We start from the raw sequence: 18,050 nt of genomic DNA, 5'->3' as shown, positions 1-18,050 counted from the left end.
TCACAGACACGGATGCATGAAGACAAGGGGCGTGGCAGGCTGTGGGCACAGAAAGGTTCAGAACCAACAACAGAGCCTGCATCCACCCGAGGTGCACAGCCAGCAGCAACATGAGGCTGGGCCTGTGACACCAGGAATTAGATTCCAACTTTGACTACGCCTAAGGAGGGGGCTGAATTAAGGACAGAAGATGTCAATCCTTGATTTGCCAGCACCGTCATCCCGGGTGAGAGAGAGTTGGGTCCAGGTGCACGTTTTCACGTCTGCCCTCTGCAAGCATTTGATACTCACAAAAGCAAGCAGTCTTCAGTGCAGAAGTCGGAGCTGCTGCAGGCCTTTTAAGTCTGAGGGAAGCACAGTGACCGGCACTGCGGGTTCAGGGGCGCCGGGGCTCTGCCAGGGACTCACCGTGACGGGCTTGGTTTTCTCCCAGTCGGACAGCAGGTCAGTGGTGCGGCTCTCCACGGCCCGATCTTCCTGGACAATCTTCATCTGCAGGTTTGCCACCTGCTGCTGGATGGCGGAGTCCTTCCGCCGCATGATGTCATTGAAGGCGCCCCACTCACCCTCGATGTTGTCGATATAAAGCCAGGAGGGCGGGAACTGGAAACGCTGCTTTTCCAGCAGGCGCTGGCCGTTGCGGTAGAGCTTTGAGAGTTAAAAAAACAGAGTTTTTTCCTTCTGTAAGGTTCACAGAAACCACTGCCAGAGTCCCACGAGAGAGACGGCCCGCCACGGCTGCAGGACAGCAGGTCAGGGCGCCTGCTCTCGTCTGGAAGCCCTCCCTCCTGAGGCTGCTGTGTGACCCCAACCGGCCCAGGGGTGGCGTGCGCCGTGCCCGGTGACGAGGCACCACCGCGGAGCCACACTGCACCCTTCATTCCAAGTGACACCAAAAGGGGCAGGCAGGGGGGATGGCTTGAAAACCACCAGCGTAAACAGATCCTGGAAGACAGCTCAGAAGTCCTCGACCTGCTGCGTACGAGTCACGGCAGCCCTCCCAGAGGGCAGACTCCAGGGCCAGCCTCCGCTCTGCACTTAAAAGGCAATGCTGGTGCCCACACAGGAAGACCTTATGGGTCTGGTCAGAATGCAAAATATCGTAAGAAACAAACTGAACTAGACGTCTGGTTTGAGGGTTTTAAGTATTCACAGAGCTCACCTCAACCTGTTTCTCAAACTGCTTGATCTTCCGCTTCAGGGACTGCACGTAGGTGATGAAGGTCACGGCATCGGAGGTGCTGGCTGTGTCCACCGAGTGCTGCTCCAGCTCTTGGCGGGACTGTCCAGAGAGGGGGATTTGATCACATGGGGCCAGGGCTTGCGGGAAGCCGCATCTCCCTGCGGAACGCCAGCCCTCACCTTTGAGATCTGGGAGTGGAACTCGGTCATGTTAGATCCCAGCATCTGCCCAAACTTGCTGAGCACCTCCTTGTGCCAAGAGTCGTACTTCAGGTTCACTTTGGACTGCACCTGCAGGTGAGCAGCACACAGCGACCCTGCATGAGCCCCTGCGCCAGCACGGTCACACGTCCACGCCGCTGTCTCGGCTGCAGTCCGACCGCAGACCCACCTTGCCGTAGTCTATGACCACTGGTCCGAATTCTTTCTTGGTCTCCGCGTTGTCAAAGGTCCCTCTGGCCTTCCTTATTTGGACCAAGAGTGCCTGCCATTTGCTGAGGTCTTCCCCAAGTCTGTTGTAGATGTTTTCGGCTTGCATGTCCCACAGACACTGATACTGGAGCCAGACCTGCAGGCAGGGAACACAGTTCAGTGGTGCGGCTTGCTCTGCTCCTCCTGCAGGATCCTACTACGCACTATGCTCCTACCACACTGAAAAGTTCACTCCTCAACACCATCAGGAAAAGTCCCAGGGCTGGTGCGGTGGCACAGGGGGTAAAGCTATTCCCACAGCGCCAGCAGCTCTCATGCTGTGCTTCCGATCCACTCCCTGCTAACGCTCCTGGGAAAGCAGTGGAAGATGACGCAAGTACTTGGGCCCCTCACCCACATGGGAGACCCAGATTGATGCCAGGATCCTGGCTTCAGCCTGGCCTGGCCCTGGCTGTTGCAGCCACTTGGGGAATGAATCAGCAGATGGAAGACATCTCGCCTCTCTCCTCTTTCAGAGTCTCAGTTAAAATCCAAAAGAATTGCCCTGTCGTCTCCTCTTGGCCTTAAAATAAGTGTATAATAAATACGCAGTCAAGACCTCCACATGTTTTCCACCTCATGCTTAGTGTCCAGAGCACAGCTGACACAGCCCTCTCAGCAGAACCGGGGTGGCCTACCTTGACGTACTGCTCCACTTCGCTGACAATGCCCATGACGGCAGAATACGACTCTTCCAGGGCTACAGGCCCGTCGGGCATCCGAGTCAGTGCGTTCCGATAGAACTTCTCCTCCTCGGTCAGCTCGTAATGCACGCCCACCTAGTGAGCCAGAGCAGCAGTGAACGCGTGCACGGGTCCAAGACCTCCTACTTACGTCAGATGAGCTCAAATCAAGGAAGAGCTCTCGACCAAAATGGTGTTTCAGGGAAAACACCTGCTTACCCCAGCCACGAGGGACCAGAACACTTATTTACATTTCATTCCCCAAACCAGGTACAGAAACATCACATGAACCTCAGGCTGGAGACAGGCGCTGCTGCTAATGGTGCAAACGGTTCCAGAGTGCACTGAGCATTCGTTCACTCAACTGTTCCCGTGCCCACGATGTGGCAGGCTCTATCCAAAGTACAAGAAACACACACAAATCCTGCTCACACACACTTACACTCCTCGGGAGGAGAAAATTACGGATCAAACAATATACACAGAATGTGGGAAACACTGGAGAGAGCAGGAAGGTGACAGGGAGGGCAGGGGGAGGGGTGTGCTTTAAACAGACCAGTCAGGAAGTCCTCACTGAGAAGGGGACATTTGGGCAGACCAGAGAGAGGAGAAAGTAAGCCCTGTGAACAGTCACGACCAGAGATCAGCCGACCCAGCGAATCTGACAGGAAGCTGATAAAGGGTTCTAAGAGGAGCAGTGTCAGGATCGACTTAGGATTTAAGACTCATTCTGGGTAAGCCTGAACATGTCCACTGGACAGCCAGGTGGGCAGCCAGCCAGACAGGCCTGGAGTTCAGGGTGAAGGTTGGATGGAGGTAGGAAAATGGAGTGACAGCATGCAGGTGGTATCTGAAGTCAACAGACTGCATGAGAACACCTAGAGGGTGCGCAGGAGTAGGGAGGGCACCACCCACTTAGGACGCTGGGAGGAAGGAGAGCAAAAGAGGAATCCAAAAAAGGGACCGGTCATAGAAGGAGGAAAACCAGGGAAGCAGGGAGCACTCGCCCAGTCCTGCAGCCGAGAAGGCAGGAAAGGGCCTACAGGTCCACCTGCAGCAGTGGGAGGCACCAGCGACTGCACAGGGCACAGAGGTCAGGCGGTGGCGCCAGCCCCGGAGAGGAGCTCTTCCTACAGCTTCCCTGTGTACAGAAGCAGGCAGCTGCAGGACACAGGACGTGGTCAAGCTCATGGCCTGTCAGGCAGACTCAGAAGAGGCGAGAACTACTGAGTATCAGAACGAGAGGACAGGAACCAGTGCACGAGGGGAGGGCGGCCTGTGTTGGAGACGAGCAGGAGACGGAGGCAACGGGAAGCGGACAACTGAAAGCAGGAGAAAGATGCTAGACTGCAGGCAGGCTCCCTGGGGCAGGAATCCATGTTTACAAGCTTGGTTCTGATGAGCTGGGTGTCGTCAAGGTTTGGGCTGAACGTCCCCAAGATTTCAAGGCATGAGCAATTAATCACCTAAAAAAAATCTAAAAGAACTGGTTTTATGTTTAAAAAAAAAAAAATAAGTGCAAGCTTCCTACTGAGATCCCTCAGCCATCACAGAGACCATGGCCTCTCCCCTCCGGAAACCACCAGTCCTGTGCAGAAGCAACACGGGCTGGGGGCCAAGAGCCACGCGGTCTTTCAGTTCTGCTTCTGCTCCAGCAGCAGACGCGTGCGAGCTGGGATCCACTCTACACCCACCTAGTGGGTGAGGCGATGGGGAAGGGAACAAGTGAGATCAAGCGGCCATGTGGCAGAGAAGGCTGGATTCCCACCGTGTGTGTGCTTGAAAACCTCCCTAATCAAAGGGGGAAATGAGAAGCCGGAATTAAGACTCCCAAAGATGCTCACGGAGGGAATTTCAGAGCAAGCTAAGACGCCAAGTCACTACTTGGAGAAAACATGAGGTAGCACAAAGCCTCCTCTTCGCAGAGAGCGAGCTGCTTTAGACACCAGGGAGAGGAGCTGGTGGAGAGCCCAGGAGAGGCCACCACGGAAGGGGTGTGCTTCAGGGCGCCCGAAGACTCACCTGGTACCTCTGACTCTGGATCCTGGGGAGAGACAGCACAATCATCTTCCAGGCGAACATCTCCTGATAGAGTTTGTATCTGCACTCTTCAATGGGGGGGTTCAAATAGATCACCTGGTTGGTTATTCTCAGTTCATGAACGACATTCTAGAAAAGAAAAGTTTCACTTTTTACACAGCAATCCATTTCAATAAAAGTCCTGCTGTGTCACATCTTCCCTAAATTATTAAAACTACCTTGGTAGGGGGCCAGCGCTGTGACAAAGCGGGTAGAGACGCTGCCTGCAGTGCTAGCATCCCATATGGGTGCTGGTGCAAGTCCCAGCTGCTCCACTTCCTATCCAGCTCTCTGCTATGACCTGGGAAAGCAGCAGAAGATGGCCCAAGTCCTTGGGCCCCTGCACCTGCGTGGGAGACCCAGAAGAAGCTCCTGGCTGCTGGCTTTGGATCGGTGCAGCTCCTGCCATTGCGGCCAATTGGAGAGTGAACCAGTGGATGGAAGACCTCTCTCTCTCTTTGCCTCTGTGTAACTCTGACTTTCAAAGAAATAAATAAATCTTAAAAAAAAAAAAACAAAAAAAAAAAAAACAAAAAAAAAAACAAACTACCTTGGTGTGACCCTAGTGTGTCACTTTATTAGATACGATCTTGCGTAATTTCTGCTCACGATGTGACACGTCCGCTGCCCCCAAATGACCACGGAAGTCAGAGGCCAGGCACTGCCTCACCACCTCCTGGGCCCCCTGTGCCCAGGTGTTGAAGCTCTGACAGGTGCTCAGCCAGGCACCACACAATCTGGCAAATACAACCATCTCTTGCCATAAGCGTCTTGGAAGCTGAGAAACCAGCGCCACTGACGGGGTGTCATGAGGAACACACGGCCCTGCCTGGGGCTCCGTGGGCAGAGGGGACTCTGTAGCCACCAGTGCCTAGGCTGCTCAAGAATCCCAGGGAGTCTCACTGCGTGACCCTGCCTACTCCAACAGCTCATTTGCTTCTCTGAGACTCAGCAGTTTTAAAGTATGCTCTGGGAATCAAAACCTGTAATATTAAAACAATAAAAAAAATTCAAGTGTGCAGAAAAAATGAAAAGGTACAGTTCGGGTTGGAAAAAAGAGCCAATTATGTCTCCCACGTCAGTCTTCACCTGCACAAGTCTTGTGAGAACCTGCTGTAAGTCAATCCTGCACAAATGCTGGACACACAGAGATCAAACGGGTGACTGACAATTACCGCCCACGGGTAGCCCTCGGTGATCAGCGTTACTGAATTCTCTGGAAGGCTGGCTAAGGCCCAGGTGACCACTTCCTCAGACAAATGCAACAGATGGCTTGGGAGGCAGAGACCACTGCCCACCCCAGTCTGCCCACGTGCTGCTCTGTCCTTTCACGCGGCTTGGGCTTGGACTCTCGTCACATCTAGTGTCCTGGCTGGACTTTTATCTGTGGCAGGTAATGCTCAGATCAGCATGAAAACTCAGTGAGTAGGGAAGGTCCTTCTTCTGCAAAGTAGCTTTTTTTTTTTCCTAAAATATATTTTTTAGGGGCTGGCACTGTGGTGCATTGTGGTGCAGTGGGTTAAGCCACTGCCTGCGATACCAGCATCCCACGGGAGGGCCAGTTTGATTCCCAGATGCTCCACTTCCAACTCAGCTCCCTGCTAATGCCTCTGGGAAAGCAGCAGCAGATGGCCTGAGTGCTTGGGCCCCTGCACCCGCGGGGGAGCCCTGGCATCAGTCTGACCCAGCCCCAGCTGCTGTCACCATTTGGAGAGTGAACCAGTGGCTGAAGATCTCTGTCTGGCTCTCTCACTCTGTAACTCTGCCCTTCAAATAAATACATCTTTAAAAATAAATAACTAAGGTTTACTTCTCATGTAGGAGTCTCGGAACTCTGACAGGCTCACAGGAGAGTGGCAGGGAAGTCACAGAAGTGCCACGTGTGCTTCCCCAGCTTTGTCCCTGGCTGGCATCTCACTCCGCACAGCGGCCGCCCCACGGAAACGTGCGTTAGCTAAGACTTCAGCTGGGCTTCCCGGGGTCTCATCCAAGTCAGCTCTCTCTTTAACCCCTTCCAACCCTGATGATTTCTGTCTTTCATGACCTTGACACTTAGGAAGGGTATGGGGCAGGCACTCTGCAGACTGACCCTCAACCTGGGACTGTGTGACGCTCTTCTCGTGGCTAGAATGAGACAGAGCTGGAAGAAGACCACAGCGGGTGACACTTCCTCCTCACAACGTCACAGGCACACGAAGCCCACGCATCACCAGTGACCTGGTGACGTGACACCTCCTCGGCTGGGGAAGGGCGACTGTCTTGTGGGATGCACGGCCAGGGGTGCGTCTGCAGGGGCGACATCTCAGCTCCCAGCAAACACGACGGCAGGGCACACTCACCTTGATCTTTGGCTCTCCCCCAGGCTTGTGGCTGACCTGAGGGGCATCTGTATCCATGTCAACCTCAGCTTTGTCTTCAGCTTGTCCAAGAAGGACCTGGGTCCACGCTCTCAGGCCAGCTTGCAGACGGACTCCCAGTATCCTTTCAATCTACAGAGAAAGCAGCATCAGGGAGCGGCATTCCTTCCAAAGTTAGCTCACAAGAGACACGCATTAGAAAACCACAGGCGTTTCAGGTCAAAGACAAGACGTTACCAATGACAACCCTTCTGTCTACGCCCGCCCCGTCTCACTGGGCCCATCTTGGGTTGGCTGTGTGCTCCAGCTCTGGCCTGACGAATACTCAGTCCTCCCAACCGTAAGTGACAGACTGCCACTAATGCAGCAGATATGTTCTGCAATGAGTCCTGAAAATTCACAAAACTACCGTGTTTTTCTGGCAGCCTCAAAGGCAGGACAAATCTCTAATTTGGAGAGCAAATCACTGTATTTTAACAAGCAGAGAATGTTTCCCTCCACTGCACGCCCCTGCCAGCTGTCTGCGCTGGGCCCTGCAGCCTGGCTAGGAGTGTGCTGAGTGCTGCTCTGACAGCCCCGGGCTTCCTGAGGGGCTGTGGGTTTGTGCGTTCACAACAGCGGGGTTTGTGAGCTCCGACTGTCAGTGTCCACTCTGTGGGTACACTGCAACCTACTTATCCATTTTGAAAAACAGGAAGGGGAAAACCACCAACAGCTTGGGACCCAACCAGGTGTGGCCTGTAGCACTGGCTATTAAATTCCCTCCTCCCAGACACTCCACTGCCAGGCTTGCTTAAGTCCACCTGTGAGGAAAGCCAAGGATTGGTAAGCTCACGGCACGTACACCTACACCGCTCCCTGCCCCAGCAGGGACGAGAGGATTTCTTTCTAGATTGGGGAGAGGCAGCTTGGACAGAGAACAATGCCTGAAGAGGAAGAAAGAGAATCTATATTGTAAGAAGAACAGGTCAGGGGCTGGCACTGTGGTGCAGCGGGTAAAGCCGCCGCCTGCAGTGCCAGCATCACATATGGGCACCAATCAAGTCCTGGTGTCCCACTTATGATCCAGCTCCCCGCTATTGCACCTGGGGAAGCAGTGGAAGATGGCCCAAGTCTTGGGCCCCTGCACCCATGTGGGAGACCTGGATGAATCTCCTGGCTCCAGCCTGGTCCTGGCCATTGAGGCCATTTGGGTAGTGAATCAGCAGATGGAAGCGCTCTCTCTCTCTCTGCCTTTGCCTCTTTCAAATAAATAAATCTTTAAAAAAAAAAAAAAGAGCAGGACAAATAGAAAGTTGTCAAAAACCCAGCGAATACAGAACTCTTTCTCCTCCCTCAGCTCCTTGCTTCCCACTTACAACTGACATGAGCAGGGACCTGTGGTACCAGCGCTCAGCCCTATCGTTAGATGGGGTTCTGGAAGGGAACTGGACTATCAGACAACTGCTAAGGAAAAGGGCTTTCTAGTGACGAGCAGACCTACTCAACAGGGTCCACGCCTACGGCCGCAGCAGACAGGCGGCACGGTCCCTGGCCCTGCCCTCACCTCCAGATCCAGCTTGTTGACCCAGATGGGCAAATTGGAATAGGAGTGCAGGTTTAAGTCATCCACGGCCTTCTGGACTCTGTTCAGGATCTCTGAGAAAGTCTTGTGGTCGTACATGCAGGTCTCCAGGGACCGGACTTCCAGGTCTATTTTTTCTTCAATTATCAGCAGATCGTCCACCTAAACACAGACGAACATTTGAAAATCCACTCACTCTACTCCCGTGTTTTATGTACACCCCTCTCGTATGCAGAGCAGCTTCCCATCACCGGCTCAGCCTGGCGGCGGGGAAGAGGAAGGCTGGGAGCCTCTGCTCACCCTCTGCTCTGGGGAGGCAGCCTGCGCTCAGATGCTCATTCTTGTCTGCTGGCGGGGCAGCCTCTGGGCCCGGAGGTCTGTGCCGGTCTAGCTATGCCAGGGACTGGGGAGGATGAGGCAGGGGTGACCAGCCCCAGCTGTATCACAACACAGCTCTCACTGTGCTCTGTCGGATTTCTGGGTCCACCTCTCCACGGGCTCCTGAACTTGGGGTATTTCTTAATGGCCCCACCCCATCTACAGCACAGTGACCAAAATGGCCCCTCTCCTTGTAGCCCACACAGCTGCAGGCTGGGGCAACCCCGCGTGCCGTCCCCAGGCGGACACGTTCCTGAGTCAGCCACTTCTAAGCTCCGGCCCACGCCAGAGCACCAAAGAGCTGAATCAGAGCCCACCTTTTCCTGGAAATTGAAGACGGTCTCGGCCAGGCGCTGCACGTAAGGGTCCAGTTTGTAGGACTCCCACAGCAGGGCAATGCCCTCTGCGATCAAAGCCTGCACTTCCTTCTTCAGGCCGGCCACCAAGAGTGAGATGGTGTTTCGCTCCTCAACTTTCTCGCAGGTCCGCTCGTAAGTACGAACACTCTCGATCAGCGAGATGGCAAACGGGTACAGCTGGTTGGCTTGGTGAGCCTTGTTCACGATCGCCAGCGGGACGCGGAAGCCGAGCCACTTGAGGTTCCGGACTTCTTTGGACAGCGTGATGATCTCCGGGAGGAAGTTGACCTTCAGCTTCAGCACGTTCCCCGTGCGGCCGCGCACACGCGTGCTCTCGATGGTGAAAATGCGGCCGGAGACGCCCAGGTTGCGCTGCTGCACCTTCCGGGCCCAGTCCTCGAAGATCTCCTGGGTGTTGAGCTTCATGCGGAAGCTGTCTCCGTCCTGCTTCAGCTTCTGCCCTTCCACGTGGTTCTCCCAGCCCTTGCCCAGGACGTCCTCCACGCGTTTCATGTAGGCGGTCAGCTGCCTGTCGATCTGCTTGGCCCAGATGATAGACCCGGACACGGGGGGCAGGTCACGGACGTGGCTCATCTTGCAAGCCTGACTCTGCGGGTACTGGACCTTGAACTTGTCATGCAGGGACTCGATGTCGTCTTTCACCCGCTGGATCAGCTGGGTCTGGTATTCACGGATGGCCCCGCGGATGTGAGGCCGGACAAAGAGCGCATTGAACCGGGAGAAAATCCTAAACATCTCGTTGGCATTCTTGGCTGTGCCGAGCTGATCTCGGAGGCGGGCAGTGATCCGGGTCTCCACTCTGTCGATCCTCTCGTCGTACCTCTTCATGGCGGCCTCCCACGCCTCCGTGCCTTCTTTGGACACATCAAGCCCGTCCACTTCTTTGACATTCTCGTAAGCAAGGTTCACTTCCTCGATGGCATTGGCATCAGCAGCATCAAAGAGAACCTCCGCCACCTTCATATCCTGGGGCTCGGGAACCTCTCCTTGGTTCTGCTGCGCAACGGCTGTGACCTTCAAGAGACGCGTAACAGACACGCTCACTGACTAGCATTCTTGTGTTCGCTTCACACCACACAAGAGTTCCATCAAGACAGGCTCCCGAACTTTCAAACACTTTAAAACTACTACTCATAACAGAAAAAAACAAACAGAAAAAGCCAGGTAAAACACAGTAGAGTTCATTTTAGCTCTGTAATGATGTTCTGACTGGATTCGTTAAAGAAAGGACTTGGTAAACAGAAAAAACAGAAAGAGTCACTCCGTTTTGGAATAAACCCCGGCATATTCATGATCATCCTCATTTTACAGGTGAAACAGGGGCTAAAGAACGAATCCTGGGGCCGGCGCTTTGGTGCAGAAGGTTAATGCCCTGGCCTGAAGCGCCGGCATCCCATATGGGCACCGGTTCTAGTCCCGGCTGCTCCTCTTCCGATCCAGTTCTCCCCTATGGTCTGGGATGGCAGTAGAAGATGGCCCAAGTCCTTGGGCCCCTGAACCCATGTGGGAGACCTGGAGGAGGCTCCTGGCTTTGGATCGGCACAGCTCCGGCCATTGTGGCCAATTGGGGAATGAACCATCGGATGGACGATCTCTCTCTCTACCTCTCTCTCTGTCTCTCCTCTCTTCTGGGTGTAATTCTGACTTTCAAATAAATAAATAAATCTTTAAAAATTTATATATAAAAAAAAAAAAACAACGAATTCCAGCCACATAGCCAAGTCTGCCTCCAGGGTTCACGCACAATGGGAGGGGGTGAATGGAGGCAGAACACTGGAGGTTTGGATTGAAACAATCTAAACGAGGCCACAGATATTAAAGACGACAGCAACAAGAAGGAAATGGAGCTAAAGAAGTAATCAGCAGTGTGAAACAGAGAGAAAGGGCTGATTCTTTACAACAAGGCCAGCACCAGACTTTAGTGTGCAAACCAGACCTGCGGCCTCAGGACCCTGACGATCACCGCCCGCAGCTGCTCGTGCTGCCGCCTGAACTTGCGCATCTGGTCCAGGCGCGCCTGCAGCTTCCTGTGCGCGGGGTTGATCCGCCACACCATCTTCAGGTTCTCCTCCCGCTTTCTCTTCACGATGTCTCTCAGCAACACCTGCAGCTTCTCATACTCATCATCCCACGTCTGGAACACTTCGAAGCACGCCACCATAACCTAGGATGCGATTTGAGACTAGCTCGTTACCGAAGCACGCTCATCCCCATGCCCTGAGGCTGCTTCCTAGTAGGCTACAACTTACTTTCTCAAATTCTTCATAAGCAACATGCATCAGTTTTCTGGTGCCCAATACTTTGAGTAACTGAGAACTCAAGTCTCTTGAAATGGCCTCCACCAAGCGCAGGGCCCTCTGAATGGGGTACTTTGTGTTTCGGATCTTTCTCAAATGGGTGAAAATCGCAACAAGCGCCTGCCTGATCTTGTCCAGCTCGGTGGCAGACAGCAAATCGTTCAGAGGGAAGTCTTTCATCAGAGGATTGTAGTCATTCACAGTTTCCAAAGCCTGTTTCAGACCTAGGTTAACAGGGACAGTTAACAGTTTCCACAAGGTAATAAGTAGGTAAATTGAAATATATCCTTAAAATCCAACATTGTCATGTTGCAAAATACTTAATGACACAAACCAATCTGTTGAAGATACTTGAAAAAGTAATGTAACGTGCAGGGTAACCATGGTGTGGTCCTACTGCTGCTTACTCATACACACCCGAGGCTGAGGCTACATTTGACCATTTTTTGCTTTTTATATCATCTAAATGTTCTAGTGCTAATAATTACATGTCAAGAAACTAAAATTTTATTATCCTTGAGAACAATGAAATTTAGACTTTGTGCCTTGGCTCAGGCTGGGGAAGCACATTCTTATAGACATGGACTCACAGAAACCTGGGCTTTAATTAATCTACTTCTGGTGCTGGTGCTGTGGTGCGGTGCGTTTGGCCAGGCCCCTGCATGTGACGCTGGATCCCATACTGCACAGCCAGTCTGAGTCCAGCTGTTCCACTTCAGATTCAGCTCCCAACTAACACTCCCAGGAAGGCAGCACAGGAGGGCCCAAGTGCTTGGGCTCCTGCCACCCACGTGGGAAACTCACATGGAGTTCCTGGCTCCTGTTTTTGGCCTGGCCAAGCCCTGGCTGTTGCGGCCATCTGGATAGTGAACCAGTGGATGGACGATCTTTCTCTTTCTCCTTCTGTCATTCTGCTTTTCTTTTCTTTTCTTTTTTTCTTTCTTTCTTTTTTTTTTTTTTTTTTTTTTGACAGGCAGAGTGGTCAGTGAGAGAGACAGACAGAGAGAAAGGTCTTCCTTTTGCCATTGGTTCACCCTCCAATGGCTGCTACAGCCGATGCGCTGTGGCCGGCGCACCGTGCTGATCTGAAGCCAGGAGCCAGGTGCTTCTCCTGGTCTCCCATGCAGGTGCAGGGCCCAAGGACTTGGGCCATCCTCCACTGCCTTCCCGGGCCACAGCAGAGAGCTGGGCTGGAAGAGGGGCAACCGGGAAAGAATCCGGCGCCCCGACTGGGACTAGAACCTGGTGTGCTGGCGCCGCAGGTGGAGGATTAGCCTAGTGAGCCACGGCACTGGCCACTCTGCTTTTCAAATGTAACAAATCTTTAAAACAAAGCAAAAAACCCGTAAAGCTCCATCTATTCTGCCCACCTATCAGAATGGGAGGAAGGCAGAGAAGCGAAGGGCAAGAGCTGGCCAGCTTTCTTACACAGCCCTCCGGGCAAGCAGCCTCCGCCTAACCTACACCAGCTTCCTGTCTGGCTGCCCAAAGCATGCTCGATCTCGCACCAGAAGGGCCACCCCCTAGAGGAGCCGAGCAGCTGAGAAACCAGGTCGCCCAGCACCTGGGTGGCTCACATGTGGACACGGCTAGCAGTGTCACTCACTGGAACTGGAGGAGCATGAGAAAGAAACCGTTACAAGCACCTACTCATCAAACAAGACCTCATAAAGCAGCACAGTGATTTCCTGGCCAGGTTTTACCTGTGTCGGTGTCAAAGCTGACGGTGGCGTGGAAGCGCTTGCCATGTTTCAAGATATCCAGGGTCAGGAGGACCTCGGGGCTCTCGCGCTTCTCCTGGATGCGATACAGTGCACGCTCCAGGTTCAGCCAAAAGCTGATCTCCTGCAGAGCAGTTCCTGAGGCAGGATCCCGATCCAGCTTGGTCACCTTTGAAGACAAAACAGCACTCAAGGATATCCACTGTTCCAGCACAGGTAGAAAAAGTATCATTAAGTAACACAAATTAACAGCTACACTTCAGGTGGATTTCCTGCCCATAAATTAAAAGTGGTTCGGTTTGGGATGCTGGGATTAATGCTCTTTCGGGCTCAACACAAGAGATCTCCAACAGTTCACGGCAAATGTGCACTTTCTTGCGTTCCCTTCCCACGACCTGTTTGGAGCCCCTCAAACTGTGCCCTGAGTAACGCTGTCCCCGTGCCGAGTGTTCCTTGTCGACAGAGAGGCCGGCGAGCCTTCCTGCAGCACTGCAGGCAACCGTGGCATGTGCTAACTTTCAGTACTCTGCTCTTACTTTCTGAATTTCTCGGATCCAGCGGTTAACTCCGGACTGCAGCTGATTGAGAAACGTCGGGTCCTCAACCTTGTCGCCAAAGTCTGTGACTTTGGGCTTCTCGCCGCGCTCGTAGCACTGCTTGGCCACGTTGGTGATGAGGGGGTGCACGGGCAGGCTGATCTCCGGGATCTCGATGTTCTGCTGCAAGTGCAGGAGCCCCATCTCCAGCTCTGCGATCTTCTTCTCGACCGAGGGAGCCATTTTATCACCATCCCTACAAAGACGCGAGGTCCACGGTCAGGTTTCAGGTCTGCCAAATGCTAGCGAGCCACGTATTCACTCAAGCACCGCGCTCCCAACTCCCGGGTTTCACATCACCTTTGCATTGTACGAACGGTAAGTGAGCCATGGCGTTCAAACCACAGAAGGAAAAGCGGCACTCACCTGTCTGCTTTGCCAGACTCTCGGATGTAGGACTTGAAAAAAGGAGCCACAGCATTGCTGATGAAAGAATGCAGCGTTTCGTAGGGCGAGTCTTCGCTGAGCGTGAGCACGCGGAGCTGAGCAGACACTGGCTTATCCGCGTCAATCACAGGAGTTCGTTTAATGAACGCCAAGCTTAAAGCAAGCAAAAGAAATGAGTGCAGCCCCATTCCTAAGCAGCCTCACTAACCGCAGCCACCTTTGTGTTGCACACAAATTAAAACTTCATTTGTGAGTTTAGTTTAAAAATCACATTAAGAACTGACTCCACACTGAGACTGCTGCCTGTCTTTCTCACTCTGAGAACTATGGAATCGGGGTCACGGCTCTATCACGGGATCACAAAACAAGGCAAAGTTAACTTGCCGTGTAAACGAGCTGAACTCACGATCTTGGCCTAAAACTAGCCTGCCCTAGTTAAGTTGTAACTGTAAGTTACAAGCCAAGATGTACTTAAACCTCACCTTACGCTAACCTGAACCACTCATTCGCTGCACTAAGTCACATATCTGTTTGAGGAAACCAAAGTCCCTCACAGGGAAGTGAGAAGAGCACACTGCAGGCTCTCTGCCTGGCGCTGGCCATCTTTTCCAATTTTACCTCTTCCCCACTCTAAGTCATCACTTAAATTAGACATCGCATCTCCTCCACATACCACGTGTTATGTGTCTGCATAACCATCTGATGAAAGCCAGGCACCGCCCACAGTCAGCCCCAGCATGGCCCCTCCCCGGGCCTGTCCCTGATCTGAGCAATCTCTCCAACGTTCGTGTTCTGGGACGTTTTGCTGAATATTAGTTGTATACCTGCCAATTTTCTTCTCAAAGACCAGAAGCTTCTTGGGAACAGGCATTGGGTTTTATTTGTTTGCTACTGTTACAACAGGTGCTCAACAATACTAATTAATGGATTCAGACTAACTAAAGCTGTTTCAATTTTCCAGCTCCCAGACCAGAACTTGAAATACAATTAAAAAGTCAATGAAGGAGGCCGGCGCCGTGGCTCAATAGGCTAATCCTCCACCTTGCGGCGCCGGCACACCGGGTTCTAGTCCCGGTCGGGGCGCCGGATTCTGTCCCGGTTGCCCCTCTTCCAGGCCAGCTCTCTGCTATGGCCAGGGAGTGCAGTGGAGGATGGCCCAGGTGCTTGGGCCCTGCACCCCATGGGAGACCAGGAAAAGCACCTGGATCCTGGCTCCTGCCATCGGATCAGCGCGGTGCGCCGGCTGCAGCGGCGGCCATTGGAGGGTGAACCAACGGCAAAGGAAGACCTTTCTCTCTGTCTCTCTCTCTCACTGTCCACTCTGCCTGAAAAAAAAAAAAAGTCAATGAAGGAGGCCGGCGCCGCGGCTCACTAGGCTAATCCTCCGCCTAGCGGCGCCGGCACACCGGGTTCTAGTCCCGGTCGGGGCGCCGGATTCTGTCCCGGTTGCCCCTCTTCCAGGCCAGCTCTCTGCTGTGGCCAGGGAGTGCAGTGGAGGATGGCCCAGGTGCTTGGGCCCTGCACCCCATGGGAGACCAGGAAAAGCACCTGGCTCCTGGCTCCTGCCATCGGATCAGCGCGGTGCGCCGGCCGCAGCGCGCTGACCGCGGCGGCCATTAGAGGGTGAACCAGCGGCAAGGGGAGGACCTTTCTCTCTGTCTCTCTCTCTCACTGTCCACTCTGCCTGTCAAAAAAAAAAAAAAAAAAAAAGTCAATGAAGGATTCAACATGGGAAGCAGACCACACAGCAGACTCACAGAATAACAAATGCCCTAAACAGCACTCTGGCCTCAGAATCAGCCCTTTAGGCATTCAGATCTGGCTAAAAAGCCCATGAAAGCACTTCAGGCATGGAAAGCCAAGCCACTGGCAAAAAAATGACCTACACGAAAGATCTCTGTGAGTGAGAACTCAGTGGAAAGAAGGGGCCATCAAAAAAGGAGGTACCTTTCTCTGAAGGGAGGAGAGAACTTCCACTTTGATTATGGCTCTGTCTACAGTGTTGTGGGCTCAAAAGGCTTCCCTAGCCTTGGCAGCTCATGAAAAGAGACTCGAGTGATCACTGATGTCATAAATAAAAATTTCAATTGTTAAATCAACAACAGGAGTCACTGTGTACTTGCTCCCCATGTAGGACCTCTGTCCTTAATGAGTTGTAGTATGAGAATTAATGGTAAAACTAGTCTTCAAACAGTACTTTATACTTTGTGTTTCTGTGTGGTGCAAACTGTTGAAATCTTTACTTAGAGTTGATCTTCTGTATATAAAGATAATTAAAATTGAATCTTAATGAAGAATGGGATGGGAGAAGGAGTAGGAGGTGGGACGGGAGGGCAGGTATGGGGGGAAGAACTGCTATATTCTAAAAGCTGTACCTATGAAATTTGTATTTATTAAATAAAAGCTTTCAAAAAAAAAAAAAAAAAACAGGAAAACAAAAACAAAAACAAAAACAGCCCCCCCCCCAAAAAGTCAATGAAGTTTCCTGACGTGACGCATCTGAGAAGGAACAAAATCACAACCATATTCCGAAAACATATACCCTGAATCTAATTATGGGAAAAACATCCAACAAACTAATATTCCACGAGGGGCCGGTGCTGTGGCATAGCCGGTAAAGCCACCGCCTGCAGTGCCGGCATCCCATATGAGCACAGGGTTGAGTCCCGGCTGCTTCATTTCCTTCTGATCCAGCTCTCTGCTATAGCCTGGGAAAGCAGCGGAGGATGGCCCAAGTCCTTGGGCACCTGTACCCATGTGGGAGACCAAGAAGAGGCTCCTGGCTTCGAATTGGCCCAGCTCAGGCCGTTGCATCCATTTAGGGAGTAAACTAACAGATGGAAGACCTCTTTGTCTCTCTCTCTCTGCCTCTGTAACTCTGCCTTTCAAACAAATAAATAAATCTTAAAAAAAGACAGATGTTCCATGAAACCACTGGTCTGTAGCTGTCACATACATCTACGCCAGGAGAGGCTGACAGGTTGGTGGGCTGCCCTGGAGGAAAGCAGATGCGAGGGGAGACTCAGGGCAGGGCGTGACCCTGGACCGGGCCCTAGGTCACGGATTATGACAATGAGACTTCTGAGACAATATGAACATTACTCTAATGAGACACTGACATTATAGCAACAAATATGCTTTCTGGCGTCGATAGCCGAGGCTTCGTGCTTGCTCCTAGGAAAACACACTCAAGCACTTAGGGATGAGGGGTACACTGTTTATCACCAACAGGACAAAAAAATGCAAAAGTGGCCAATGTGCACCGAGACACCTGGGGTTCTATATTCATGTGACTTCCTAGAAACCTGAAAAAGTTTAGGGCGGGCACTGTGGTGCAGTGGGGTAAGCTGCTGCCTGGCAGGACCATACCCCATGTCAGACTGCTGGTTTCAGACCTGGCTCCTCCACTTCCAGTTCAGCTTTCTGCTAAGGTACTGGGGTAGGCACTGGATGATGGTCTAAGTACTCCCACCCACAGGGAGACGCAGATGGAGTTCCTAGCGTCTGGCTGCAGCCTGGCCCACCCCTGCTGTTGCAGGCATTTGGTGAGTGAACCACAGGATGGAAGATCTGTCTCTATTCCATTCTCTGTCATTCTGCCTTTAAATATTTTTAAAAAAAAAATTGGGGCCAGTGTTGTAGTATAGCAGGTTAAGCGGCCACTTGCAATACCAGCATCCAATATGGGTACTGGTTCGAGCCCCAGCTGCTCTACTTCTGATCTAGCTCCCTGCTAATGCACCTGGGAAATCAGTGGAAGATGATCCAACTGATTAGGCCCCTGTCATCCATGTAGGAGATCTGAATGATGCTCCTGGCTACTGGTTTGGCCTGGTCCAGCCTCAGCTGTTGTGGCCATTTGGGGAATGAACCAGCTGATGGAAGACCTATCTCTCTGTCTCTGTCTTTCCCCTCTCTCTGTAAATCTGCCTTTCAAATAAATAAATAAATAATT

At 52.5% G+C, this 18,050-nt stretch overlaps 1 protein-coding gene across 1 annotated transcript in view; it reads right to left on the bottom strand.

The window, feature by feature from the left end:
* DYNC1H1 (dynein cytoplasmic 1 heavy chain 1) overlaps window positions 1-18,050 on the bottom strand; it is a 65,645-nt gene that overhangs the window by 38,580 nt on the left and 9,015 nt on the right. Inside the window, exons 3-16 of the mRNA XM_089322660.1 lie at window positions 14,075-14,248; window positions 13,649-13,904; window positions 13,095-13,281; window positions 11,344-11,615; window positions 11,031-11,258; window positions 9,032-10,108; window positions 8,319-8,498; window positions 6,755-6,904; window positions 4,359-4,505; window positions 2,292-2,432; window positions 1,574-1,750; window positions 1,363-1,473; window positions 1,163-1,282; window positions 409-648 (exon numbers count right to left, since the gene is read on the bottom strand). Of these exons, the coding sequence (XP_089178786.1) occupies window positions 409-648; window positions 1,163-1,282; window positions 1,363-1,473; window positions 1,574-1,750; window positions 2,292-2,432; window positions 4,359-4,505; window positions 6,755-6,904; window positions 8,319-8,498; window positions 9,032-10,108; window positions 11,031-11,258; window positions 11,344-11,615; window positions 13,095-13,281; window positions 13,649-13,904; window positions 14,075-14,248 (3,460 nt within the window). The remainder of the gene's footprint in view (window positions 1-408; window positions 649-1,162; window positions 1,283-1,362; window positions 1,474-1,573; window positions 1,751-2,291; window positions 2,433-4,358; window positions 4,506-6,754; window positions 6,905-8,318; window positions 8,499-9,031; window positions 10,109-11,030; window positions 11,259-11,343; window positions 11,616-13,094; window positions 13,282-13,648; window positions 13,905-14,074; window positions 14,249-18,050) is intronic.

The sequence above is a fragment of the Oryctolagus cuniculus genome, chromosome 20, assembly GCF_051225735.1.
Source record: "Oryctolagus cuniculus isolate XC-2025 breed Fujian yellow rabbit chromosome 20, ASM5122573v1, whole genome shotgun sequence".
Taxonomy (NCBI): domain Eukaryota; kingdom Metazoa; phylum Chordata; class Mammalia; order Lagomorpha; family Leporidae; genus Oryctolagus; species Oryctolagus cuniculus.
Note: the sequence above shows the minus strand (reverse complement) of the source record. Positions and strands in the feature narration are given on the sequence as shown.